At 41.9% G+C, this 26,621-nt stretch overlaps 1 protein-coding gene and 1 long non-coding RNA gene across 2 annotated transcripts; both read right to left on the minus strand.

The window, feature by feature from the left end:
- Positions 1 to 3,495: 3,495 nt before the first annotated feature.
- On the minus strand, positions 3,496 to 26,177 carry LOC141941883 (uncharacterized). The gene is made up of 4 exons (XR_012628462.1): positions 26,084 to 26,177; positions 17,979 to 18,035; positions 17,722 to 17,812; positions 3,496 to 4,713 (listed from the first exon to the last, which is right to left on the minus strand). It is a non-coding gene; the product is annotated as an uncharacterized LOC141941883 (long non-coding RNA).
- TLR5 (toll like receptor 5) lies at positions 10,838 to 14,640 on the minus strand. The gene is made up of 2 exons (XM_074864858.1): positions 14,570 to 14,640; positions 10,838 to 14,459 (listed from the first exon to the last, which is right to left on the minus strand). The coding sequence occupies exon 2, from the start codon at positions 14,450 to 14,452 to the stop codon at positions 11,870 to 11,872; it is 2,583 nt and encodes an 860-aa protein (XP_074720959.1). The 5' UTR covers positions 14,453 to 14,459; positions 14,570 to 14,640; the 3' UTR covers positions 10,838 to 11,869.
- Positions 26,178 to 26,621: the final 444 nt, after the last annotated feature.

Here is a 26,621-nt window from a genome sequence, read left to right on the forward strand (position 1 = left end):
CCCATTTAAAAATTAATTTTAAAATTTCTCAAGAAGGGCTAAGATTTTGAAAACCAAAGTTTATACTTCTTGCTGTGGGATTAATCTACTCAAGATGTAGTAAAACTGCCTTTTTTTTTTTAACTACAAGATTTATGGAACTCCCTGGGTATCTTTCTATTGATGAAACTGGGTCAGATATTAGATTTCTTAAAATGTAAAAAGCCCATTTATTTTTCTTTGCATTTTTTGTTTTTCTCTAGTTTTCTCTGATTTTCAAGCCCTTTTGTTTTCTTCTGCCTTGTGGTCCCTGTTTCTCCTTTTACCACAACATAATTTTGTGAGACTTCTCCCCAGTTCATCCAGCTTACAACCATGTAGATATTTCCCAGGCTCTCATCTCAGATGACTCATCAAAGCCAAAACACCCATTAATCAGTCACCGTTTTACTGATCAGGTTTATTTCGGTTAAGTGTATTAGTACTGAGGAAAAAATTGTTCAGAGATGTTTTTCCCATCCTCCTCAAAGTCAGTGGTTATAGGGCAGGCGGGCTACAACCATTATCCCCTTCAATGACTTCTCAGTGGGTAGATTGAAACATGCAGAGTAGTCACAAAAGGCAAGTGGGAGCTAGGCAGGAGGGATTAGATCTTGAGGAATTTTATTTAATTAACCTTCCTACTGAAGCAATCACATCTCACTTCTCGCTCTTACCCTCCTAGGTCATGTTTTCTCTATCAAACTGTGAAGTAACACACAGGATTATATAGCTTTCTCGGTATCTTTGATTTAAAAAAAAATATAAATAATTCTGAAGTGACATGAAAATATAAATAGAGGGAGTATGAAAATATTTACTACTGCATAAACAGTTATCAGTCTGTCAAAAATCTATGCAGCTGCTGGATCTCTGTGGGAGGCAAGCCTGAATCTCACACCTTGAGCCACTTGTGACAAAGGTTTGCATTGATCCCAGATGCTACTTTGAAAACTGAGGCTTGATACATCTCTAGCCTTTGCAGGAAGTCAGAATAAATCCAACAGCTTGTCTAAAATCTCTGCTGGCTTTGCTATGGATGGTGTTTTGGTGGCATAGCAGCTTTTAGTGAAGATTCTGGCTTCGGATACAGATCCGAGGAGAACAGAATGGTATTCTGCAAAGCTGAATTTTGGTGACTAAGGCATCAAACATATTGTGGTAGCTCATCAGGCGTTATTAATGCATGTATTCTGGAGCTCTAAAGATGAGGGTCTGGCCAAAGGTTCATAGGTTCAGGCAGGATGTGCTGCTTTGTCATGCCAATGAAATACAGTCAACAGGATACGGGGAGATCTCCAACCTGAGTGTAAGGGCTGCTTCTTCTGTAGTGAAGTACAAGCTGTATCCCTCCAGAGTGTCTCCAGCTAAGCTTCTTCCTTCAGAGGGGTAAAGCTGAGGTCAGAGAGCAGTAAGTTATTAAGTTAAAAACTCTGTATTCTGAGGTCATCTGAGGAGCAGCAGAATCTACAGCATGGCAGAAGGAAGGGTGAGGCTTTGCCGAGAAGAGCTGCTGTTGTGCTTCTGTGAGATGTAGGTCTGTTTGGTGGATTTCATTGCCCATTGCTGTGTCTCATGTATGTGAAGTATGGGCCAGTTTCTTGATAAATGGCTCCCATGGGAGAACAGACATATAAGAAATACCACCTTTCTCTGAAAATTGAGAAGGCAGAACAGCCCAGCCATAGTAGTTACTTGCAGCTACATACTTGTAAAATATTTTTCCGCATATATTCCTGATAGGTCCCTAAGTTATAGTGCCAGGCCTCTTTCCTAAGGGCTTGCAAATACTGAGTACGTGTAAATCTGAGGTGAGTCATAAGATCCTTCCTAAACCTTGGACCCTGCAAGGAGCCCATGGAGAGTAACTGAGTGGCAGAAATTATTGTTTAGTAAGAACAGTGTCCCTGATGCTGCTCCCTGAAGTCAGTCAGTGGTGTCTGAGCAGGTATCCCAGGTTGCCTGTTCAATGAGAAGGATAAAGCTGGTAGAGTGGCCACTGCCACCTCCTCATTCTATTGTTTAAAATTTTGATTTAAGTAGCTTCTTAAGTCTGGCAACCACCACAGTATCAGCAGGATGGACTGTCCCTGGGCACCTCTGCTGAAAAGGTGCCTCTCTGGTGCCTTTGGCAGCTGCCAGCAAGTATGTTGGAGCTGTGTAGAAAACTGCAGCATCTTTATTTGTTCTTCTTCCTTAAGCTTCGTATGACTGGGCAGCCCTTTTATCTTCCAGTGATTTTAGGACCGTAACACATATGCTGATGTAGTGGAGTTGTGCAGAGGAAATGTCAGGCTTTGTAGCTATGTGCTTTATAGCTTATTTGTAACACAAATAAGATAGTTTAGTACTGTCCCTTCAGCGAATACCAAAGTATGTTATAACCCATCCTCAGGCTAACATTTTCTGTGTACACTGACCCTTCTTCCCCACAGGGATCAGTATAGGTAGCGGAGCAGCAGATGGGTCCCCAGCGTGTGCATTGCGGTTGGCCAGCTGCAGCCGGGCCTACCTCTCTCTTCAGGGTCAGGCTGTTGGCCGACTGGGTCAGTCTTTGCCAAATTATTTACTACAGCTACTCTCAAGCATTTTATAGGCCTTCCTCTTTATCTCTTAGCTTGCAGGTAGCTTATTCCTCTCTCAGGAGGTGTACGGTACGCGTTCTGACGGCACACATGTCCTGGTGTGGAAATAGTCACGGTGCCAAATCCTCTAAATATTGTAAAATTCCAAGACCCAGTCCAAGTCTCCTAAAATAGCATGTCTGAGCAAACTTCCTGGGGCTTTTTAAACAGCCTTCTGATGTGTGTGCTGGTATATGAATGGAACTGCGGATTTCTGAAGTGTCAAGGGGGCGAATGTGTGTATACCCAAATGAGAATATTATGAATGAGTCTCTTCAGAGAAGAACATTGATGAAAAGGACACTGTTAGCAAAAACGACCACAGAAGTATGAGCAAATACTCGAAAGGAAGAACACCCAGGGGGAGTGGGTTCCCACTTTCTAGTGAACTACATTATTTTCTTTTCAGAAGTCATGCTAAATAGGAAAGATTTTCCAGTTTTAGCGAAAAAATGAAATAATGTCTGTCCTCAGTGAAAGGTCTGGGTGTGAAGACAAGTGCCAGTGTACTTCTGTGGCCATAGGACAAGCCTATGGATTCCTCTCCTAAGAGGCGAGTACGTTAAGCCCTTATCTATTTTTTGTGTTTATGTTGCTCCATCAGTACGGTGTTTAAATGTCCCTCAATTTGAATGTATTTACAATTACAGCACCCTTAGGTTAGAGGACTTGTGCTAGTCTTCCCATGAAAAAGATGAAGAAGTGAGGCACGAAGAGGGTGATTTGTACAAGATTCTTTAAAAGTCGAATTTGTCTCCTTTATTTCAGGTTATTGGCCTCTCATACCATTCTTTACCTTTCATTCAGTCATTTCATCTACAATATGAATAGATAGTGAGTTGGCAGGGAGGGTGCCCTCTGTAGTAATGCAGTTCCTCTTTCTTCACACTGGAAACTTCTGCTAGCTTCAGATATAATTTTCTTGCATCCATTGTTGTTGGTAGTTCTTTTGCTTCTCTGGGTTCTTCAGCTCTTTCAAATCAGACTACAGATCTTTTGCAATCTGTCTTTTCTTTCATGAAGTGATTTGTTTCCATCTTCAGCCAGAACCTAGGCTAGGAGAATTGCACATGGAAGACAGGGCAGACAACTGAATGGGCTTTTCTAAAGCCTGTCTCAAGTTTTAGGAACAAATAAGAAATTCCTTCATTATTTAAACTAACCGAGCTCTGTCATTCCCAGCTTGAGTCTGTTCTCCATCAAGTCACATTCCAAATTACTCCTGATAAAGAACTGTAAAAACAGAACGGAGTGAAATACCACTAGCTTTGTATTAACCGACAGCCTACATTTTCTGGACGTGTCCCTGAAGAGTATCGAGGGATTTTTGTAAAGTTGTTGCGTGTTCTGGATTTCTCTTTGTTCCACACGAGCTTGTATTTTCTCTTGTGCCATGAGGTCTGTCAGGGGCAGCACTGACTGCTACAGCTGAAGGCTGAGCTGGCATCTTCTTAAAAAATCATGCCTCTGGCAGGACAAGTGCAGTCCAGACTTCAGAGACATGAGAAAGGGCTGTGATTAATCCGTGAATTTTCTCAGAAATCTGGGTAGTGAGTATGTGTCCTGGTTTAGCCAGGATAGGGTTAAGTTTCCCCAGCAGTGGGGGGGAAGCCTAGCCGGGTTATTCATATATCATGCTGATGTCACCTCCTGGCGCGAGCGCGGGAAGAATCGGTGATCACGTGGGTTGGCGCAGCCGGTTCTCTCACTGCTGTATCGGTATATACTTTGCTCTGTTCATTGTTATCACTGTTATTGTTATTGTTTGTTGTGTTGCTGTTGCTCTGTTGTATTAAACCTCTCCTTATCTCAGTCCCGGGGCTTTGTATTTCACTCCCTTTGTGGGGGAGGGGCAGCGGCCGCGTGGTCTCAGAGCCCGGCAGGGATTAAACCACCACAGTATGGTAGACGTACATCTTTCCTAACTTGTATTTAATCGCGCACGCATTCCTGCCATGCAGCATACGTGTCAGCTGTTAGTCCTCACTCACAGCACAGGACGGTCCTTTCCTGGGTGGGTGAAAATCCATTTGCAACAAAAGGTGGTCCAGGGATGTTTGACAATGTGGAACTAGAGAGATTACAAAAAGAAGTTACAAAGCAGTCAAGATTTGAAATTAAAGAAGCTGACACTGAGAATTGCAAGATGCTTCCAACAGGAGCAGTTGGAATGTATTCACTTTGCAGCTTGAAGGCTATTCTCCCTAGGAAAAGAGTGAGAAATTCAAGGCCTGCTGTTCAGGAGTATTGAACGTTTATGCCAGGAGGGCTGCAGGTGCTAACACTCTTATAACAAAATAAGTGATTCACCCTTCAAAGGGAAGGCTGGGTGCATGGGCCTGGGGTTTTATTTTCTGATGAGCAGTTGTGGGAGTAAACTCCAGAACATCAGATCTTTGGAAAAAGGAGGTTATAGCTGGGATATGTTTATTAATTTCTTGTACTTCCTACCATTAACTGTCTCACCTTTTTTTTACTTATTCACATTAAATTCTTAGGCTTCATTGTTTTCAAACAACATATCCAAATGGCTCATTCCAAAGCTTTTTCCTGATCATTGATGAAATTTTAGTATCTTAGAGTTCTCAAAAGAGAGTTCATGTGTTTAAAAACACTTTGACTTCTCCCTGTTCTCCCTACTCTGTTGCTGGCATTCCCACAGGTGCGTCTTCACATGGACTAAGCCGTGTGTCCTCCACTGTTTTTCCTATTGTTTTTAATTTGCACGTCCTCATCAGAAATACCAGCCCATGTGGCTACCTGAAAAGTGTTAGCAACTCCTAGTGAAATGCCCAGTGCTCCTATCCTGAATAGGCTCAGATCATGCCAAAATCACTGGCACTCAAGTTGGCAACTCTCGATCAATATTCAGCTACCTTCTCCCTGTAAAACTAGTTCTGCCCCACACCAGCAAACTGGTGGCACATTAAGTGGAGACTTTACACTGTTAATTAGTTCTGCAGATAAATAGAAGACTTTAGTTTCCAAGTAATAAAAATGCATGTTGTAAAACTCCTACAAAACAGAGCAAACAGACCTAATAGCTTATCCTTTGTCAAACCTGAGTTCTCTTCCCAGTGCTGCCCATGACAAAAGGTACGTAACTTCATTCTCTCTGCCTCAATTCCTCCATCTTTAAAGAGAAAATAATAAAATGCACTTCTGGTTTCACTATTACAAGATATCACATGTACCAAATATCTATGTTTTGATACTGCATCTAATCACAATGCTGAAATTACATTGTCAGTTCAGTTTTTAGGAACAGACAGGAACTTCATGTCTTGGAAGTACTTTGCTTTGGGTGGCAACATGAAAAGGTTACACTGCCTGGTATGTATAACCCTTATGCAGAAAAAAAACCCTGCCACATCAGAACTGTTGTTTTGTATGAGGATCCTCTGTTTGCTCCACTCTTTCCATCACTGCTCTCAGCTCGAGGCAGCCTGATAATGCTGTTCTTATACTGCGGAAGCGTGCGTACAGGTGATCAACCCAGTGCAAATACTGCTCATAAATCCATTTTTGCAAGAGGCTGGTCAACTGGTAAAGATACTCTAAACAGCAGTGTAGCAATTGGGACACCCTAAATAAAGAGTGAAGCATTCTTTGATACTTACTGATGTTTACATACCATGCAATTATTATTATCATTGAAAATCCCGACTTCCTTTCTTTGAACATAATGTCTAAACAGGAAGAAGCTAACCTTCCTGTTTGGAGAATTGTTAGTTTCAGAAGAAATATATTTTTCTCTCTTACTTGCATTTTCAAAGATTTTATTTTTAATACAAATGGAAAAGACAAACAATAGCCTATCTAAAAGGAAGGAAAACCACATGTCTGAAACAAACAGAGTCTGCTATGAATAGATAGTCTTTGCGCTATGAAATAACTCATGTCATACCTATATACTGACTTTTGCATATTGGGAAAGGAAATGTAGACTTATTTTTGGCACCCACTACACCGTATATACAGAAAACAGAAAGCAAAGTTAGGTTTAGAAAGGGTAGAGAAGCCTCCTGTCAATCAGTACAAACAGCAAGGAAGATCATGCAGGAGTTGGATTGGCCCAAAACTAATGCCTAGATGTGATGCAAGGTTGACTAACAAGGATGAATTTAAAATTTCTGGTACCTGTGTGGCATCCAGCATTCTCTGTGGTTCATGTCAGTGCTCACAGTGGCCTTCTGGTAAATCTCAGCTTCTAAACTTTGCTTTTGCAGCTTTTGTTTAGTTGGAGGAAATACTGCTGGAGCAGCATCTCCAGTTCTGTTCCAGGTGTATGGAATCTTTGATGGCTGCCAGGAGCAGCACAGTGAGTCTGAAGACCAAGATGCTCAGCTCATCTTTGTGAGGGACAAAACAGAAAACAGGTAACTAGAAGCTATGTATGAAAAGGTGCTTGTACCCAAAAGCAGAATGAGCTGTTTGGCATCTCAAAGGTGTTTGATCACTTCTCAGAGACTGACAAGCAGCCTAATGGAATAACCACCAGAAGAGGCCTTGAAAGGAATACTCATGTAAATTTGTCTGTATGGGAGGTCTTCATATTGTCACTTCTCCTCTAGGTTATTACATTGCAGTCAGGATTGTAGTTTTGTTGATCCTATTTATCAGCAACAACTAAAAAATCTTGCAAGAATGGAAGAGGATATATGTGATGTAAGACCACTACCTAGAGTGGGCTGGGAAGCTGGAAAGGCCAGCCTGTCTTTTTTTCACTATCTTCCTAAAGCTCTTCCTTACTTAGGGCCTGACTAATTTAGACATACCTCACCATTAAGCAGAAGTCCTGAAATACTTGGATTATTTCTTGTCTCTTGTATTTATGAACTACATGAATATCCACCTTCTTATGATCACGGAGAAAGTGTAAAAATGTGTTCTACAGGGTCAAATACCAGACATTTATAATTGTTTTCTAATCTTTTCAGTTTTTTACACTAGTCTTCTGATTTTGGAAGCCTTATTTTACAGTCCTGCATGCTAGTTGTTGGCAATACTGTATAGTGCACAGAAACCTTGCAAATATTTGCTAGTGCTAGTCCTATTTTAAGTTAAACCTGCTTACTGTACTAGGGCATTATGTTTGGTCATGTTTGTAGAGTCTGACCCTAAAAATATAGCTTGTTCTTGTCTTTGCTTGCTTCAAGCTTCCACTTCTCATGGAACCTAAGTCCCCTTCTGATGGCAAGATGCTTAGATGGTCATGTGTACCCTTCCTAATTTTGCTGCTTTCCCAGAGAATTGCATGTGCTGCTACTGCTCCAGTTGCAGTGTCTTCACCACTCACTCCTGCCACTCAGTTGTGTACTGCTCTTTGTCTGTAAGTATTTTGCCAGGTATGGGCCTTGCTTTGTGATTTAACTGGACTGCTGCTATTCACAGTTCCAGCAAGAAAAGAACCTGTTAAAGCCATTGTAAAATAATCGGCACCACATGAAATTGAGAAGGTGGGATCCAATAATCTGAAACCCAGATGGTCGCTGGCAGTGAGAAGTAGAAGAGCTGTCATGCTGAAAAAGACCCAGAAGTCAGCAAACAAGCTAAATTAATGATGTGACACAAGAAAATTAAAGGCAGAGTGATTCTGAGCAATATATGTAGCAGTGTCCCACTCAAGAGATTGAACTCTCTGTAGTCTTACTATGCTAGTGTTCTCCACACAGGTAGTACAGCTATTGGGGTGGCAGCAATGATGGACAGTAACTGTGAATTAACAAGGTGATAGATCTACCAGCGTGTGGAACAGTCTCTCTGAGGGGGGATTAGCATTTGGGATTAGCAAATATAATTGCACAACACTTTGCTGAGATTAGTATGCGTGTCAAATGGGAGGGGGGGAGGAGCCTGATTTCACTGTATGTGAAATAATAATTATGTAAAATGTGAAATAATATGTGGGCATGTCATTGTTGGCTTCTGTTACCCTCCATAGGAATATGTTCGTAGAATCTGTGTTCCGGTCTTGAGTGCCTTGATTTTGAGTAGGAGCCCATGCAATCTTTGGACTCTAACAGGCTGGCTAGCTGTTGCTGTTGAACACCACTGCCTGCTTGACTAGTTAATGTTTATAATACATCTTGCAATGCTGGGGGTAGGTTTTTACTATTAAATATCTGAGGTGATACCATGTGGCACTGAGTCACTGTCCTCTGAATATTCCCTGTGCTGCTACTGCAAATAAATTCACCAGCTTCCGTCTTAATAGCTTGCTTTCGAGCCAGTGCCACACTTTACACCCTATTCTGGATACTCTCCAGCAGGTTAATGTCTTTCACTGAGGAAGGTGAGTAAAACTGATGAGAGTATCCTTAACTGAGGAGCCATAAAATTCTAATAAAGCAGTAATGTTCCCAGCGAGCCTGAAGGGAATCTGATCAATAGTTATGAGGCTGAGGCTCAATTTACGGCCTTAATTCATCAAGCATAGTCATTCTCCATTTTTGTACAGGATGCTTTTGAGGTTCCTGCTGAGCAGAGGAGTATAAAGTCAGCACAAGCCCTTTCTTGACAATTCCCCAGGCTTTGTCATTTAAGAATAGGTGACTCTATAGAGGTGGTGATCAGGGTTCTGTGACCTATTTGAAGTAATTTTTTTCATTGTATAGGACAGACTGTACCAACTGCATTTGTTCTGAGAGTTTCAGGCTTGGAGTGGTTTCACAGTGAGTGAAAAAGAAAGTTATTTTGGATCTCTTTAAAATTTGGCACTGCAGTTATTCATATGCCTGCAAACCAGTCCACAAGCAGGAATGGCTCAGTAGCATGTGCTCCAAAAATCCTTTTACTGCCTTTTGTAGACCCCTTGCAATAGAATTTGCAAGGGGCGGATGGGGGCTGGGCTACTTCTATGTTTCTAAGCTGCCTCTGTGGTAGAAAGTTTTCCCAGCTGCTCCTGACACAGGTTTGATCTCTTTAAGTTTCCAAAATAGTGTAAGAGCACGGAGGTAGACAATGAAATGCCATCCAAACATTTTATGAAAGCCATTATGTAAAAAGTCAGACCTTTCCAAAGACTGAAGTAAAGGCAAGTTTTATGTAGCCGCTTCCCATCAGTGGCATAAGAATGAAGTAGACAGAAACATTTCAAACAAAATGGAAAAGCCTTACTTAAAGCCATCTCAGTAATCTCTGTATCTACTTGTCATTCTCACATACACAAGTTAGCAGAATAAAGTTTTAAGTATCTGAAGTGACAGGAGTGTCGTGTAAGCATACAATAAAGTCCTAACTGGAGAGGGCTCTCAATTAACACTTGACCAAAAATGTTTTGTGACATTCATCCAAATATAATTTCTTAAGTATGCTTTTAGAATTCCCATCTCTTACACCATGTACACCATAGGCTAACAGCCTAGACCTGCACGTGATCTTTATTGTACAGATTCATTCCTGCTTTTGGCTATCTGTCAGTGGTTTTTATGTGAAATACTTCCCAGTATAACCTCTGACTTTAAAGGATGCCTATAAATACTTGCACTAGTTGGGGAAAAAAACAGAAAAAGGTTGGCCATTTTCAGAGAAATGGGAGACCTGCAGAGAGTTGAAATGCAGGTGGTGGCTCTTCTGACAGCCCACGGGGGCTCTGGGAAGCCAGGGCTGCTGGTTCTTTCTCAGACCTCTCTCTGCAGCAGCATTTTCCCTGCTGCCAGCAGCTGCAGCGGACGGGAGGCAGTCGGAGCTGGGAAGCCCGAGCTGTTACCTGAGCCAACAGCGACCTCCAGGGCTTCCTCAGCACAGGCAATCCCTTCTCTGACCTGCTCCCCCGTGCCCCATGGTGCCTGGAAAACGTTCCGAGATTTAGCCCTTTTCCGTTCCTGAATGACTACACTGATTGAGAAGGAAGTAATATTTTACTGCAGTAATTTTACCAATAGAAAACCCGTGTACTGGTGCACCGAGAGTAAATTAGATCAGCCACAGGCACCTCTATATTTAATCAACTGCATTCACACAAAGTGGATTGTACTTTTTCATCTCTATCACAATAGTTAAGATGATATTATTTGTTTGCAGCTAAGGTCAAGAGAGTTTATAAAACCTCCTATTCCTGCTTCTTCACTACACTAAAAAACTCACTGAGGACATACTGAAATTATTTTAGTAATAAATGTATAAACTGAGATGAACAGTAGACTCAAGGAGTATGTCACCATCAAAATAATAGGTACAGGTTCTATAACAGTGAACACTGAGTCAGACTTTTATTAAAATGACCCTGAACAACCCCCGGAAGACACATACCTGAACAAACAGTGGTAAAATGATTACAGAGGTAAGAGAGTATCAGGCATTAACGACTCTACAAAAAAATTTCAATAGAAGCAGAAAAACACCTTAGAATTGATCAGGATACAGGATGTATAGAGAACAACCCAAATTACACACCAGTTGTCTGTACTTTCCACTTCCAGAATGTGGCCATCACTGGGCTATTGGCCATATCACCAATGTACAGCCCACACGGCTGCTGAGGTAGTTTCTTGCTTGCTTTTCAAGCCCAGGCTTGCTTCAGATCTGAAGGGAATACTTGTTCCTCTCTGCAGGGCAGGAGGCAGCTCAACTGAAAAAGCACCAGGCTGAAAGAGCAGCAAATGAAGTAGACTAATGACCATAGTTTTACCACCAAGCAGAGAAGTTGTGGAGGGGAAGGGGATGAACAAGTTCCAGCTGAGAAGCTGAGGCTGAGTAGAAAACAAATAAATGAAATCTGTGTTACAGCAATGTAAAGCATACAGGTGCAAAACACTGATTCTACTTTGAAACAGAGCATGAAAAGTTTCAGAGTTCAGAAAGTACAGGACTAAATAATCCATGAACTGATGGTCAGGCTAGGCCATACATGAAAGCATACTTGCTCACTCCCATACAGTACCATGGGCTCTTTCTAAAAAAAACTCATGGGCATCTTTCTCTAACTGAAACAGACCTGTAAGTAGTACTCTGAAAATCAGGACTAAAGTGTCTGAAGCTGAGCATCCAAAATGTGAAGTATCCATGAGTCATTTAATTCTCATGAAAACGTGTTAGTCCATAAAATAATAGCACTTTAATTTATTTGCTGGTTGCTTTCAAGCTGTTCCCATGTTTAGTAGGATTTATACTGAAATAGTTATCTTTCTACCTCATTTTTCAAGGAAAGATAAAGCCAACTTGGTTATTCCTGCCATGGCACAGCTGGAAATGGGGTATTTAGAAAGCCAGCAACCCATACACAATCAATGTGAGAGTGTTGCTACAGTCGGCAGCTCTATACCGCTGGCTTTCCTTCGCACTTTTTTTTCCTTCAGAATTTGGCAAGAAAGGTTATTTAAAAACCAGTCTACATCTTGATAATCTTCAGGCCACCGCAAATATCGACTCCTTTGTAAAAAGTTTCGAATTGGTTTATGTTTCATCAGTTGATATTGAGAAAGTGACCCAACCACTACCATAATGAGGACATCTTTCAGATCACAAAAGTACCTGCTCTGGGCAAAATTAAAGGCTTCCACACACCACCCATCTTTGAGAAACTGCCTGGTCACAATGCAAATTGTTTTCCTGCTGTTCCAAATAGCATCACGAATATTATTGATATGTTCTTCCCCAGGCAAGAAATCTCTTTCCTCAAAGCACAACGTAAATCTGTTTTTATCAAAATACTGTGAATCCAGGTGCTTTAGCAAAGAATTCTGGACCCATTCAAAGTCATTTTTGCTGTAGCACAAATATGCATCATATCTGTATTCGCTTTTATCTGCTACTTGTGGATGGCTGCCTATTATTTTTTTGGTGATAGTTTTATACCAGACAAAACAAATCCCCCGACAGCGAGTAAAAATGATGACTGCCATGAGAAACATGAGAAGAGTGATGGAAGTAAAGAGGAATACTGAGAACCTGAGTGTCTGCTGGAGTTCATCTTCACTGCAATCATCGTATGTCAGAGACGTCAGTGGTACCCCTGCAAATGCAGGTGGGTATACACAGTACCTGTCAGATTGTGAGCCAGCTAGGGTTACATTGGTTTCATTTAGCCACACTAGTAGGCTCTTTAAAGTACAATCACAGACATACTTATTATGTGTTATATCCAAAATACTCAAAGTCATGAAGACTTCAGGCTCAGGGGAAAAAAGCTGGTTCCCAGATAAGTTTAGGTTTGTTAGGCTCTGTGGGAAAAGCCCAGGAGAAAGATGAAACAATTGATTGGAAGCTAGATTAAGTCTTTTCAGAGATGTTAGACCTCTAAAAATCTCCTGTGGAAGAGCACTAAGGTAGTTGTTATTCAGATGTAGAACCTGAAGTTTGGACAGTGGCCTGAACACATCCAAACATAAATCTCTCTCCCACACAAGCTGCAACATATTTTCACCTAGATCCATATAGATTAACTGATTGTTTTCTATAACATTATCACTTTTCACACAGTAAGAGAAGCGATTCTGTTTTAAGAAGATATACTGCACATCTGGAACTTGGAAAAGAATATACAGGTCACCCAGGTTTGCCAACCAATTTCTTTCTAATTCAAGGTGTGTTGCTGCTATTTTTGTGTCAGCTATAGACATTAGCTTATTGTCACCTAAGAAGGCAGAGGTCAGATGTGGAAAGGAAGGGAGTTTTTTAATGGCGTTGTCTCGGAGATCAATTATTTTCAGACTTACTAAGTTACTGAATGATTTTTCACCAATCATGCCAATATGATTTTGCTGTAAATCAATATACATTACACTATATAGACCCTCAAAAGTATAATCGTACAACTCACCTAAAAGATTACTTGAGAGATTGAGAGTTTTCAGGTTTCCTAAGCCAAAAAATGCTTGCCTTTGGATTTGATTTATCTTGTTTTTGAAAAGGTTCAGCAATTCCAGATTACTGAGGCTTTGAAAGATTAAAGAATTGAGAGAGAAAATGTAACCATTTGAAATATCAAGCAAATGAAGATCACTTCTTGCTAGCCCTGCAAATGTATCATTATCTGGATTTTTTAAATTATTAAAGCCAAATCCCGAACCCATTGTATGAGAGCTAAATACTAAAGAACCAATTTGAGTCCCTTTAATGGCTCTACAGAAATATTGGACTTTCTCTGTGGTCCAGCCATTGTCACTAAGGTCTAGTGAGTTAAACGTAATATTTCTGAAAGGATTTGGGCATTTGGCCCAGGCTATTTCATCTGTCTTGTACAAATTATTAGAACTGAGGCTAAAAAATAAAAAGTGTTTTCCTTGGAAGCTGGTAAGATTGCTTTCACACAGGTTGGATATCTTGTTGAATTTCAGGTTCACAGTTTTCAAGACTGTTAGGTTATAAAATAAGGGATGAGGCTGAAGTTTTGTGATTTGGTTCCCTGAAAGATCCAATTCTTCTAACGAGCTCAAATCTTGAAAGTAACGTTTCTCCAGGATGGAGTCTCCAAGGTAGTTCTGAAACAGACGGAGTACAGTCAGACTCGGCAAGCCCACAAAAGCATCAAGATCCAGTTGAAGAATCCTATTGTATCCCAAGTCTAAGAGACGAAGGTTTGGCAGGTTCCTGAAAGCTCCTTTTCCTATAGTAACAGGATAGCCATATTGCATTCCGATTTCCAACAGCAACAAGTGCTCCAGCAGAGGAAATGAAGTTGCAGTCACTTGTCTGATATAGTTGAAAGTTAGCAAAAGCTTCACTGTATCCTTTGGCACAAGTGGAATATCTGTGAGGTTGCAGAAATAATATAGGGAGACTTGGGCTTCTGAATAACAGCTTTTAAATGCACATATATCACTAGCTAGTGATATTCCAAAGACAAGTACTAGCTGTTGATGTAACATCACGAATCTATGTGAAAAAAAGTGAAAATAGTAAGCATTAATTCTGTGGTTGGCTATCTATGTAGTAAGTTGTAGAGCACATTTTTAACAGTTGTAGAACAAAAGACTGAAACTTACTAGTGATCTGGGATTTATCCTTCTCTGAAGTCTAACAGGCATCATCTGATAGGCTTGCTGGTTCAGAAAATGGATCCCAAAGAGATGCGAGCACCTCCTACGACCTGAAAAGTGACCCTCCTTTATGTACGTACCTTAAGGGCAGCACCAAATCCCTGCTAGGTAAGCGTGAAAATCTTGGCCTAGCTATGTAGTTTGCATCATGGAACTGGTAAAGCTGTTGTATTTCCTTAATTCCTTAATCAGTTATCCAAACAGGTTTAAACAGTTTGGATTGTTAAAGTGCGGCCATCCAGTCATCTCAACAGAGCAGGCCAAGCTGCTCCTTCCTTGAGCACTCTCCCTGTGAGGGCAATCACACTATTTGGAATTCAGATTGCTGTCACACAGAGTGCCTAACAGCCATGAATTTTTAAAAGGGGGACCTCTTTTGGGGCTCCTTGAGCCTCAGATTAACCCTGCAATGTGAAATTGTTCTTGAAAGGGTTGTAAAACAGTTTTGAAAGTATAGGCAGGAACAAGGCTACCAGCGAAGGAAAAGAAAAAACACGGTAGCCTGAAACTGTGCTGCAAAATTTCACGTTTTCCTGAACCAGAAATTCTTAAGTTATACAAAAATGTGTATAACATAATTTATGCAGCTCACTGACGAATCCATTTATTCATTTATTCCCACTCTGGATTTTCCTTGCATTATGCCATCTGTCTGCCTGTCTCTTTATCTGAGACAAACACCTTTTCAAAGCAAGTGAGGTCTTTTTTATTGAGCATGGTAAAGAACAGCGCAAATTATTAGCCCTAAAGTGGTTGGTTGTGTACTGTAGTTTAAAAAAAACCTTCTAAGATTGCAACCACCTGCCTCTCCTTTTAAAAAAAGCATTTATTGAAATGAAATGACAACCCAGTGGAAGAATTTTTGTGACCTCCAGCACAATCTGCTAAAAATCGGTAGGTGTAAATCCTTGTGGAACCAAACCCCCAATGGCCATCTAACATCTGCAAAGTAAATCTACTTCAGAGAGGAAAGAAGTTGGGCTTTGAGCCAGTAAATTAAAAAGAGGTAAACCCTGCTAATTATTATTATGATTTGAGCACACTGCTTCTTTGAAGCACAAGTACAAAATTCTATGCAGAATATTGCACTTGAACTAAAATCATCTTACACTTGTTGCCATCATACAAAGTGATTTCTGAGAAATTAAAAAGTATGTCAGTAGAAACCACTATGATATTCCCATTGCAAATACCAAGTGAGCTAGCCATTTTTTAGAGACTATCTGCTAAATAGGAAGTACAAGGATATTATAGTACCATCAAATCTTCTGTACCTAACATTTTTGGTAACTGTTCTCAAAGTCATTTGATTATACTAAAACCTGAACATGTAACAGCTGTGACTATGAGGGTGAGTCTGCAAATTTCCACTCTAGAGGCTCAAACACCAAGTGGGAAACACGCATACCTTGCAACTTAAAATACTAATCTTGTCATTTTTTAAGAAATGTCATGGTTTTGGAACAAGATCTGATTCTTGAAAGTAAAAGAGATTATGAATACAGGATAGAGTGCTGAATTCTGAGGTCCTGACATTCCAATTTCATTCACATTTTCTCACTAAGGAATTTAGGATGTGCTGCAAAGAAAAGAAAATTGCAGGTAGCGCGTATCAAAATTCTGTTAAGAGATTTTAACCGCATCTATGGGGAATAATTCCTAGTACTACAAAACAATTGTGTTTTCTGCCCTCTTTTTTTTGACCTAGCGTGCACTGTTAAAAGGGGACAGTACAAACAGGAAACTATATAATGTTTGTCTTTATGACTTCAAAATGTTGTAGGTTATTAAAAAAGACACAACTAAACATACAGCAGGTCCTTCAAGATCTTGTTTACTTTCTACTGTTCTTTCTGCTTGAGCCATGAAAACAAAACACCAAGTTTCCCTTTTATTGTTTGTTAACTATGGTTCTTGTTGACACCATAATATGTTTAGCACAGATAGTTTTAAATTACATTTATCTTTCAAACATTTTCACTTTCATTCCTTGTATTTGCCCAAATGCTATGGCTGGTTTGTAAAGTTTGGGCAAAATCAGAGCACCACTAAAAGCAGTGACAAATAGAAAGTACTCTGGAAATCAAAATTTAAGAGATGTATTTCAACTTTCACAAGAGAAAGCTAAAATGTTTAGAGCAGAAGAATTAGTAGGCATTGTTATCTTTAAATCTATAAATGTAATTTTATTTTTATCATTAGAAAATAAGAAAATGGTGAAACATTTCTAGCCACCTTTGCTTTTACACTTACCTGCTTTTCCACATTCTTGTAAGTTAAAGAAGTCTCTAACAATCTCTTAACAGTTATTACACTCCACCCCCGCTCTGGTTTGGTGACAAGGAAGATTTCATTTGTAAACTCTTTGCTCCCTCAGGTTTTTTCTGCGTAAGTTACTACCTTCTCCCTCAAATCTTGGCTCTCCATGAGCATAAGGAGGATGGTGGCAGTAAACTGCTTTCATGAGGACAGCAAAGATTTTTAATTTAACAGAATCCCTTCATGTAGCATTTCAGACAACCCTTCACCATTGTACATTAGCACCTAAAAGCTTTTGGTAAGAATATTCTTCCCACAAAATGATGATCATCCCGTTCAGTTATGTGCCTGTGCATGGACATGGAGATCAAGGGATGTGTAAATGCTTCATTCGTTATTGAAAACTGCAGTAATGAAGTTCAGGGAACCAGAGCACAGCATCTGAGATTTTGTTGCCTTCTACTGCGTTGATGTCAGAAGGAGTAAGAGGTAAAGGGAAGGGGGAAAGTAGAAGGGGAAGGAAATATGCAGCAAATGCTTTTGGGATGGAAAGTCTGAAGCTGGGTATGTTTCTGAGCAATGGAAAGAACTTTTACAATGCAGGGTGGATATTCTACCTAGATCTAAAGGCAGCAAGTGAGTGCATACAGAATGCAAATACTCTAGCTCTGGTCTCAGTCTCCTCAGGAAGTGTGTGTCTGGATCAGGGAAGGCTGATGCAGATGCTTTGAGTCGTCTGGAACTGTACAAATTTTTTAAAAACTCACTTCTGTTAACTTGCTTTAAATCACCTAGAAACATTCACTAGCACAGCAAAAAAGGAAAGGGACTGACAGTACCTGAGAGTAGTAGTGCCTGTCCGTCTCAGCACAGCTGTGTACACCTTAGGACATCCACAGAGTCTGTCAGTAAGCAGGGCCTGAAGTAGAGCTAAAGAGGAGGACTAAGACTGTTTCCTTTTTGATGTACACAAGCCAGGAAAGAAGTTAGAGTAACAACTCTCCCATGGAGAGTTAGAAAGTGCTTGCCATTCCCTTTTCCACACCCCCTACAACAATGCACTGAAGTCCCCATAAATAAAGAATGGGTTACATACCCTATTTTTGTCCTTGGTGATGTCCAAGAGTATTTGCTTGCTTTTTAAAAGAGTGATCTGAAAGGAAAATTTTGGTCTCAGAAGTGGTTTTGTGCAGCATTCAGTAGCATGCTCACTCTCTTCAGCAGCCTCCCATGCTTCCACCACATAACCCTAGGTCAAATATTAACCAGCACATGTGATTAACCAGCACAAGTGATCAGACATGTACTGTAGGTGCTCATGAAAATGAGCAGTGGGCATCATTTGTCAGCCATAGGTTTTGGAGAACCCAGCAGCAGAGGTGCTGGCTATCTGGGTGGACTCTGGAGAAGGCTAGTCTGATATAATCATCAGTAAGATTTAAAGAGTTTAAAAATCTTTTCGATAACCTATTGCAGTGACCATGATATCCTCCTAAGATTTTTCCTAGATGACAACTCAGTCAGCCAGAGGAACTGTGTGCCCACTACAAGCACAGATTGCTTGAAAAAATTCCACAAAGATGAAGTCCTGTGACCAAGAATACTGGTCATTTAGGTGTTTGGGATGTGGTCGGTGAATAAAGACAGAGCAAAGACAGAGCTTTACCTGTCGGTAAAGACAGAAATAAAGCTGGTAAATTTTTCAATTATCTGCACCAAAAAAGAAAAAAATCTTTTGCTCATTCTAATTTTTAGAAAAACATCCAGGCCATTTTCTCTAGGTCACTGATTCACAGATGAGTAGGGTATATATAAATAAAGGTGGCGGTATCTTTTGATGAGTGTGTGAGAATCTCATCCCTAATTGCCGCAAGCCTGCTTTAGGATTAAGGGATAAACATTAATCCCACTGCCAAGTTGGAAGGCTTTTCTTCCCCTCCATAGCTAAGGGTCTTGCTGTTTGGACAGCAAGATGTGAGAGCTCTCTTGGACCCTGCATGAGTGCTGCTGTTACCCTGATGTCTTTCTGTGAAACACCACTAGTTGTCACAGGTAGCACAAAAGCTCGCCAGAGAAAGGGAAGAAAGAAAGATAGGGGTATTTCTTGCCTGTAAAGTCAATGCATAGAAGAAAGTCCTCTCTTCTCCCCTCTATACCCAAAAACATTAGGCACTGATGAGACAACCATCTTAGTTGTCCCTTACTATTTTTTTCTATAGTGAGATGTGTTTGGGTATAAAATTACACTGACTTAACTTTAAATTTGATATGCATGCTGCTTTTGTCATCAGTGTACAACTTCTCTTGTGAATGTTTTGAAAATACATTTAAGCCAACTTCTATATGTGTATGTCCAGAGTCCAGCTAACTGAACAGAGTGTTTTATATTCATCTAATCTAAACTACACTGAGTTTGCAACAGTGTTTAAGAATAAGTTTCTAGACAGACTGGTGCTACACTTCTGCTTTCTGGCAAATTCTAAGATTTGACATAATTCTCCAGTTTCAAATTTCATCAGCAATAGGTGTTTCTGTGTAAAAAAATCATATAATTTCAAATGTTTTGCTTCTGATTGTTAGATACTAATATAAATACATTATTGACAACTTCTGTCCCTCTCTTACGTTCACCTGATAGGGATGGACACATTTATAGTTGTGATATAATAAACTGGGGGTCCTGACCATATACAGCTTCTGAACTCTGCTTGAAGTGGTTATGCTCTTAGTATGAAATCAGTCTGGCATATGGTGCCTCTACATGGCATCCAACACTACTGACAAAGGTTGCAGGATGTCTTTCCCAGACCAGAAAAAACAGTCAGCTGTTAAATCCTTTTGGGACAAGGCTTAACTAACTCCTAGAAGAGTTAGTTAACCCCAGATCTTTCTGCCAGAAGCTGGCAAAATGCAGCACTCGCAAACTGTATCAATAAAGAAATAAGCTGCACCTACAAAGCATGCGGGGCATGAAAGAGCCACTGGGAAGGGGAAATAATGAACAGGAGTTTGGAAACTTTGGGTAAGTGAGGACATTTTTGCTTAGTTTCAGGTTAAGCCTGATACAGTATAGATAACCTCAGCTAGGAAGACTCTGAGATTTCAAAGGGCTCTTGATTCAGTCCACAAATTCTGGAACAAGAATCCCAAAATTCAAAGAAATCCTTTCTTTCTTCTCCATCCTCTTTCAAACCCAGTTAACTTTTGAGAGCAAATGTTAAGAAAATGTTCATATCCTGACAGTATTAAAGTTTAAATACCTAATCTTTGTACATCTGTAACTGATCTTTGTCCATGTTGCATATAAGGTGCTTGGAATAGCTCCAGGAAAAGGGTTATGGTAGATACAACAGTCTATTACCACTCAGCCATGCTGACAGGACAAAGCTGAGCTGTAAGGTACAACGAAACACACATAGAGCTTGTTGGCAGTTGGGGCTGAAATGGGGTCTCACAGTTTAGCAGTGTGGGATGGCTCAGCCAACTCAAAAGTGCTGCTGGAGCCTATGTGAGACTCTACTCCTGACCTGAGACTTGATACGTCAATGAATGATCTCAGTCCCCGTGTCCATCTTCTTTTCTTCAGTCCCTTTCTCTTTTCACTATACTTTGGCTTAGGCATGGACCAAGGGCACCAGCATATAAAGGGGGTTTAGCTCCTACATTAGTATGACCTACTGCATCTGTCTTTCTACGTTACTATTTAATCTGGATGTAAGGGGGAATTTTGGATGTTAGCTGCCCAGTCAGAAAGGTAACCCCTGATCAAAGTCTCAGAACAAAGACTAGAAAGCATGCACAAACCTAACGCAGCCCAGGCACAATTCCCTATCCCCTGGTACGTGGCTCACGCAGCTTGTGTCTTATTTGGAGTGCATTGATCCTTCTGTGAAAACACCCAAACAGAATGAAGCAGACTTGTGGCGGGGAGGAGCATAACAAGCAAATCCCATTGCAAATGGTGGAAACTTGTGTCTCTTGTTTATATGTCATGGGGCTGAGACTTCCTCTAAGTATCTAGAGAGGTTCAACTGGTTACCTATGACTTTCAAGTTTTCTGAGAATGGATCAAAGCTTTGAGGCTAGAGCTGTAACTTTGGAAACTGGTACCTCAAAGTGAAAGGAGATGCTAAAAGAAGAACTGAGGAGGTAACTATAGTTTTCCAGTTCTGGAAAACCAGGGAAATACCAATTGGATGCAACATTATGCCAGAGGCACGTACTGACAAAGGAAAGTGGAGGACAGTAACATCAGTTGCTAATTCTGTACTCAACACTGGGCTCTAAAGATGAAGTCTGGTTATGGATTTTAACTAAACCATCATTTCAGATTAAACAATCAAAATCGAGCAAGCAATGTTCTATTCTGAAACAAATCAAGAAGCTTATCTTCCAACCTCTGCTCAGCAAGATATCCTCACAGTTCTCGCATTCTTGTTTGCATAACCAAGCTTCCGTAGGAGAGATATAAGGTACCGTTACTGAACATACTTACGTGCTTATAGCCTCATGGTTAAAGCAATTTCCTTGAGTGAGAACCACACTGAAGGTTCTCAGACTGAAGAAGCCTAGGTACTCAGGTCTTCCACTTCCTTTAATGGTCTAACTGGGTCATAATATCAGAGACCTCTCCTTTCCTTGGCTAAAGTCTGAAAGATGATGTCCATGGCTACTACGGCCTGTACTAGACCCAAAGCTGCAGCTGTGCTAGAAATGCTCCATGCAGGCTCCCCCAAGGAGGCCTGCTTGGGGCTGTGTTCTTCATATTGATCTCCACAACATCTGCAATCGCTGTGCAAGGCTCCTCACCCTGGGGTGCTCCTGTACAATGGCTTAAACATACTGGGAGCAGCAGCAGAAATGGTGGTGCCACTGGGGCTTCTGACTGAAGGAAAGGCCTTTCGGATCAGATTTTGGGGACTTGGCTGCCTAAAATCTACTGAAATTCACCTGAATAGACAAATGTGTCTCAGTCTCATTATTTGGTTCTTGAGTCCCTTCCTGCCATCCAAATAAGAGAGACTCCCTCTTCAGTTTTCCCTATATATTCAAATGTCACAATTCTGTAGGGAATTGAGAGTCATTCCTACTTCTTGGACAAAGTGCAGAACAAGTGAAATATCCTCACCTAATACTCTAATATCATTAGTCTTTTCTTCACTCATGGCAACAATTATGGGCATCTTTCCCAGAAGCTGGTGACACACACTGACTGTGAAGGACTATTTGTATTTGGCACTTGGTAAAATTTCTCAGGAAAAAACCCTAAGACCTTCAAAGAGCACCCTTTTTCTTTTAATCTAACAGAAAGCCTACTGACAAGGAGTTTGTTTGTAATATTTATCTAGGTCATAAAAAAGATCTTGAAAGATATATCACAAACAGTAAGCCTTTGTTCTTAGGCTGGCCACATAAAGGCCAACTGTTGCGAAAATTTGTATTGCTGCTGTTATCTGATTAGATCAAATCTACTTACTGAAACAAAAATAAAGCTCCAAGCTTTTGCCCAAGCTCTAAGCCATCATAATATATGCATTTGTGCTCATAAAAAGCTGTGCAGTGTAAACACACTTTTCTTCATGGGGCCCCTCTAGCCAATTGCAATCTTAAAAAGAAACAATTTAATTCATCAGATGATTAATGAAGTGCCCCTTCCCACCCCCTCAGCCTCTCCCTGAAGTTGCTGGGATGCTTAACTCAAATACAGTATTTTCCAGTGTAAAATCAGGAGGCATGTTATAAGGTGAGTGACTACTGTGACAGTTCCTATCATCGATGGGGAAAACCCAAGGCAATAAGACATTTAATGACCTGACAGAGCAGAAGGATCATAAAAAACAGCCACTGGTTTGGGTAATCAGAAGCTACCTATGGGATGTAATGATCTAGCTTCTGTTCATCATCTAGATTTATTTTTGTTTTAATATCCCCTCAGGTTATATGATGAGATGCGGACACACAAAGATAGTGTGATTCCTCTATTCTTATTATAACAGTTCTTTAAAAGAACGCAGTCTCCAGAAGGATGGGAAAATAAACTTGAAAATGTAGACTAAAACATGATCTGGGCTATTTCTTGGGGGGACAGGAGTAAACCAGACATGCACAGGGAGGGTGCTGTATTCCCAGACTCCAGCCCCTGGCCCCAGCTCAGTTGTTTTTAGCCGCTAGCACTGTTTGGAGTGTCTCCCTCCTGAGCAGAGCCTGCCTGCTCTTTTCCCTTCCTGAGCAGCCAGCGGGGCTGGTTGTTCCAGCGAAGTGCCCAGCGCTGGGCACTGGTCTATCTGCCAGCCCCGGGCAGCCCGGGCTCCTCTGCCCCTGTGTCTGACAGGGGATGATGAAGGCAGAGAGAGCCTCAGCTAGGCTTGAGAAGAGGACCAACAAGGTTTTTTACACTCTTCCAGGTCCTAAGGAAATGAACTTCTTGAGGCTTCAGTGAGGATAGCGAAGATTCCTGGTTCGTTTCTTTTTTTTTTTTTTTTTTTCGAACTTGGTTGTTTCCCAGCAGAGGTACTTGTTCAAAGCTGCACAAACCACCCATGGGTGGTGACAGTCACCACTCAGGTATTCTTGCCTCACACCCTGAATCCATGTTGACTTTCTTTTTCTTTGAAAACTGTCATGTGATAACTGCCTGGTCTCAACTAGAAACAGCTCCAGGAAAACCGTGCTTCCCTCCTGTTAGTTTCCCTTCCCTCTTAGCTATCATTTTGGACTATGTTTTTCACAAAGTGTTTTTAGCCCAGAGACAAAATGTCCTTTTTTTGTGCTCACGGGATAATTAGAAGCAGCCAGGATTAAAACTGTCATGTGGAAAAGATCAAAGTGTTAATAGGAAAGAACTCTCAAGAATGACAGCCAGGTTTTTAACGTACAGGAGGCCAGCTTTCACTGATGGGACAGAAATTCTTGAGGAAGCAGCAGTAAGTGGAGGAGCAGCATTCAGACTGTAACTCCTAGGGTCACAAGCATAGCTCTGTACAGCCTCACCTGCAAAGCTAACCTTTTTATAAAGCTCATCAGCACTGTCATGCCTGTGAAATAGTGGTTAGGCATAAAACAATGGTAATGGGTGGGTAGCTGAAGTCAGCAAAGACGACTAAATGGCTTGCCAGAGGGGAAGCGGCATGGTTGCCACACCTGCACGCCTGGGACCCAATCTGGGCACCTTATTTACTGAGGAACTATTAAAAGAGTATGGAGACAGGTGCCTAAATATGTGGAGCCAAACAGAACAACGGATAACAAAGAGATGTGTGCTTTTGCAAGTATGTGTTTTGCACACATATTTTAAAAAAGCAATTAAAAGATAACAAGCTACAAATGTCCAGTGACAAAAGGTACCTGGTACAAAAGAGAGACAGACAGCCAATCTGCCCAGCATTAAAGTGAAGTTAGAAACCTGCTCCACTCTTACCTGGAATGGAGATGTTGAAAGGATACCTCCTGGATTTTTTTTGAAATAGGCTTTACATCAGAATAAATTTGAGTTAGCGCTTAACTTGGTGGTGGAGGAAAAAATATGAAAATTACACTCACAAGTATAGCTGACATAACTTTGTACTGTAGAACCTATTGTGCAAAGGAGACCTAACAAGTGAAGAAGGCAGAGAAGTAGCTAGTAGCTGTTCTGAAGCAGTTCTTGTGTGAGGCCATTGGTGAGTTACCTATTTCATGGACTCACAGTATGGTAGGGCTCACCTGCATATATATCCCAGGTCAAGTGCTTATCTACTGATTATCCTTATACAAGATGGTCCCAACCCAACTAAGAAGAGCAGCTGCCACACAGGCTAACCTGCATGAAAGGCATTTAGAGTGGAAGCAGGAGACTGAATTATACACTCCATGCACTGCATGTAGAAAGACCTGCACCTGATTTCTGAATCCATAAAATACCTGCAGTCTGACACCTAGGGACTGCCAGAACAGAAATCCCCATGCAGGTTGTAGTTTAAATTCTGTCCCTACCCAGCTCTTTCTGGAGAGAAAGGTATCAATATCTTCATTTGGCACATTAATCTATCATGCGAAACAGCTACAGTCAATCCTGTTTTCTGCACAATGCAATACCAAGCCCTTTTATCTCACAAATACCCATTAACTGTGGAAGCACTGGTTATTTTGGACTGGAGGCACTCTCCTCCTCTGGTTACAGCTCCTCCAACTGAGTGAATAACGTTCAAGATTCACTAAATCAAAGACATGTTTCAGCCTAATGAGGGTTGGGGGGTGCTTTGTATGGGGGGCCAAGGGAGGGGAGGGAGAACTGCTCTGGGCAGTTTCCATATTCTGACTACGCACATGTTCAACCCAGAAACCATCCTTAGAGAACAGCCTGGAGACCCTTCTTGCCCTCCCATCTAGTTCCTGCCTCTTACCATCTCAATCGACTTCTAGAAGTTCTTGCACAATGACATGGCTTCAAAAGGAGGCTGAAGAGTGCCAAAAAAAGCCTGTCGCCAATTAGGGGGAAGACATTTGTCTCATTCACCCTCAGGCAGAGGATGGAATTGAATGAACTCTCCCATGACCTGGGTGAACACTCCTAGCCGTAAACCACTGAATTAAAGGTGTACAGTGACAATTCACCGCTCCATTTTAAAACAAAGCGGCAGCCACTGCTGCGTTTTAGGCTGGGTCTGAGCTAGAAGCATGCCTACATCAAAACACCCGTGCAACGTAGCTAGAGCAGATGTTGAGTAATTAGCCCTGCCAGACTCGGGCATTGCTGGGCACCTGCAAGAGCAGAATGTTCCATGCTCGAGTACTGAAGTGAGGGCCGAGGGACCCCGCTGTCACCCCGCCGGCCGAACTCTTCCCTAGAGCACGTGAGGCTGTCCCTCAAGTCCTACCTCAGATGCCTTTGTGCCTTTTAAGAGCTTTATACCCTACGTATCTGTTTTTGCCCACAAAATGAGTGTAACAATCGGAAAAAAAGTGTGCTGCCCCATCGCCCGGCTCGCCGCCTGCAGGCCGGCCCAGCCCGGTGTCCCGGCGAGGCCGCCAGGCCGGAGGCCGGCCGTCGCCTCACACGGCCCGCGCTTACCCCGCCGGCCCGGCCTAGCCGCGCCGCCGCCCGCGGCCGAGGCCACCCCCCGCGCCGGGGCGGAGCGGCTGTAAACGGAAGGCCTAGGCCACCCCCCGGCCGCGGGGTGGGGGAGTACCCCCCCGTCTGTCACCCCCTCCATACACACCCACCGGCCGCTGAAGGGAGAACGCGTGGTCAAAAGCTCCAAGCTGTGCGGCAGGGGTGCGGTGCGGTGCCGGGCAGCTGCCGCCGGGCAGCCGCCGCGTCCCCGCTGACGGAGCCGGCCTCGAAACCACGGACCGTACCTGAGCCACTTCCTCAATAACGGCCAGCGCCACACAGAGGTGGGGTGAAGAGCGGAGGAGAACGGTGGTTATGTGGCTGTGGGGTGAAAAAAAATCTGAAAGAAAGGTAGAGACAGCAGTGAAGAAACGCCGCCAGGTGGATTCCCCAGCAGGGTGGAAATCCTCCCGGGCTTTCTAAGACCAGTCGCTGGACACTGAGAAGGGGTCAGGCCAGGGGAAGCCAGGCTGAGGGGTGCAGCCGGGGCGCAGGAGCCAGCTTTTACAGGCTTTGCTCACTGTAAGCAGGCTAAGCAATGTAAAAATCTGTGTTTGCTGGCTGCTGGTGCTTAAGCTGTTTCTTCTGATCTTCCGCAGTTGGGAAGAGTCTGGCTCACACGCTCTCTGCCTCTTGCCGCCAGCATGG

Source organism: Strix uralensis, chromosome 3 (assembly GCF_047716275.1).
Source record: "Strix uralensis isolate ZFMK-TIS-50842 chromosome 3, bStrUra1, whole genome shotgun sequence".
Lineage (NCBI taxonomy): Eukaryota > Metazoa > Chordata > Aves > Strigiformes > Strigidae > Strix > Strix uralensis.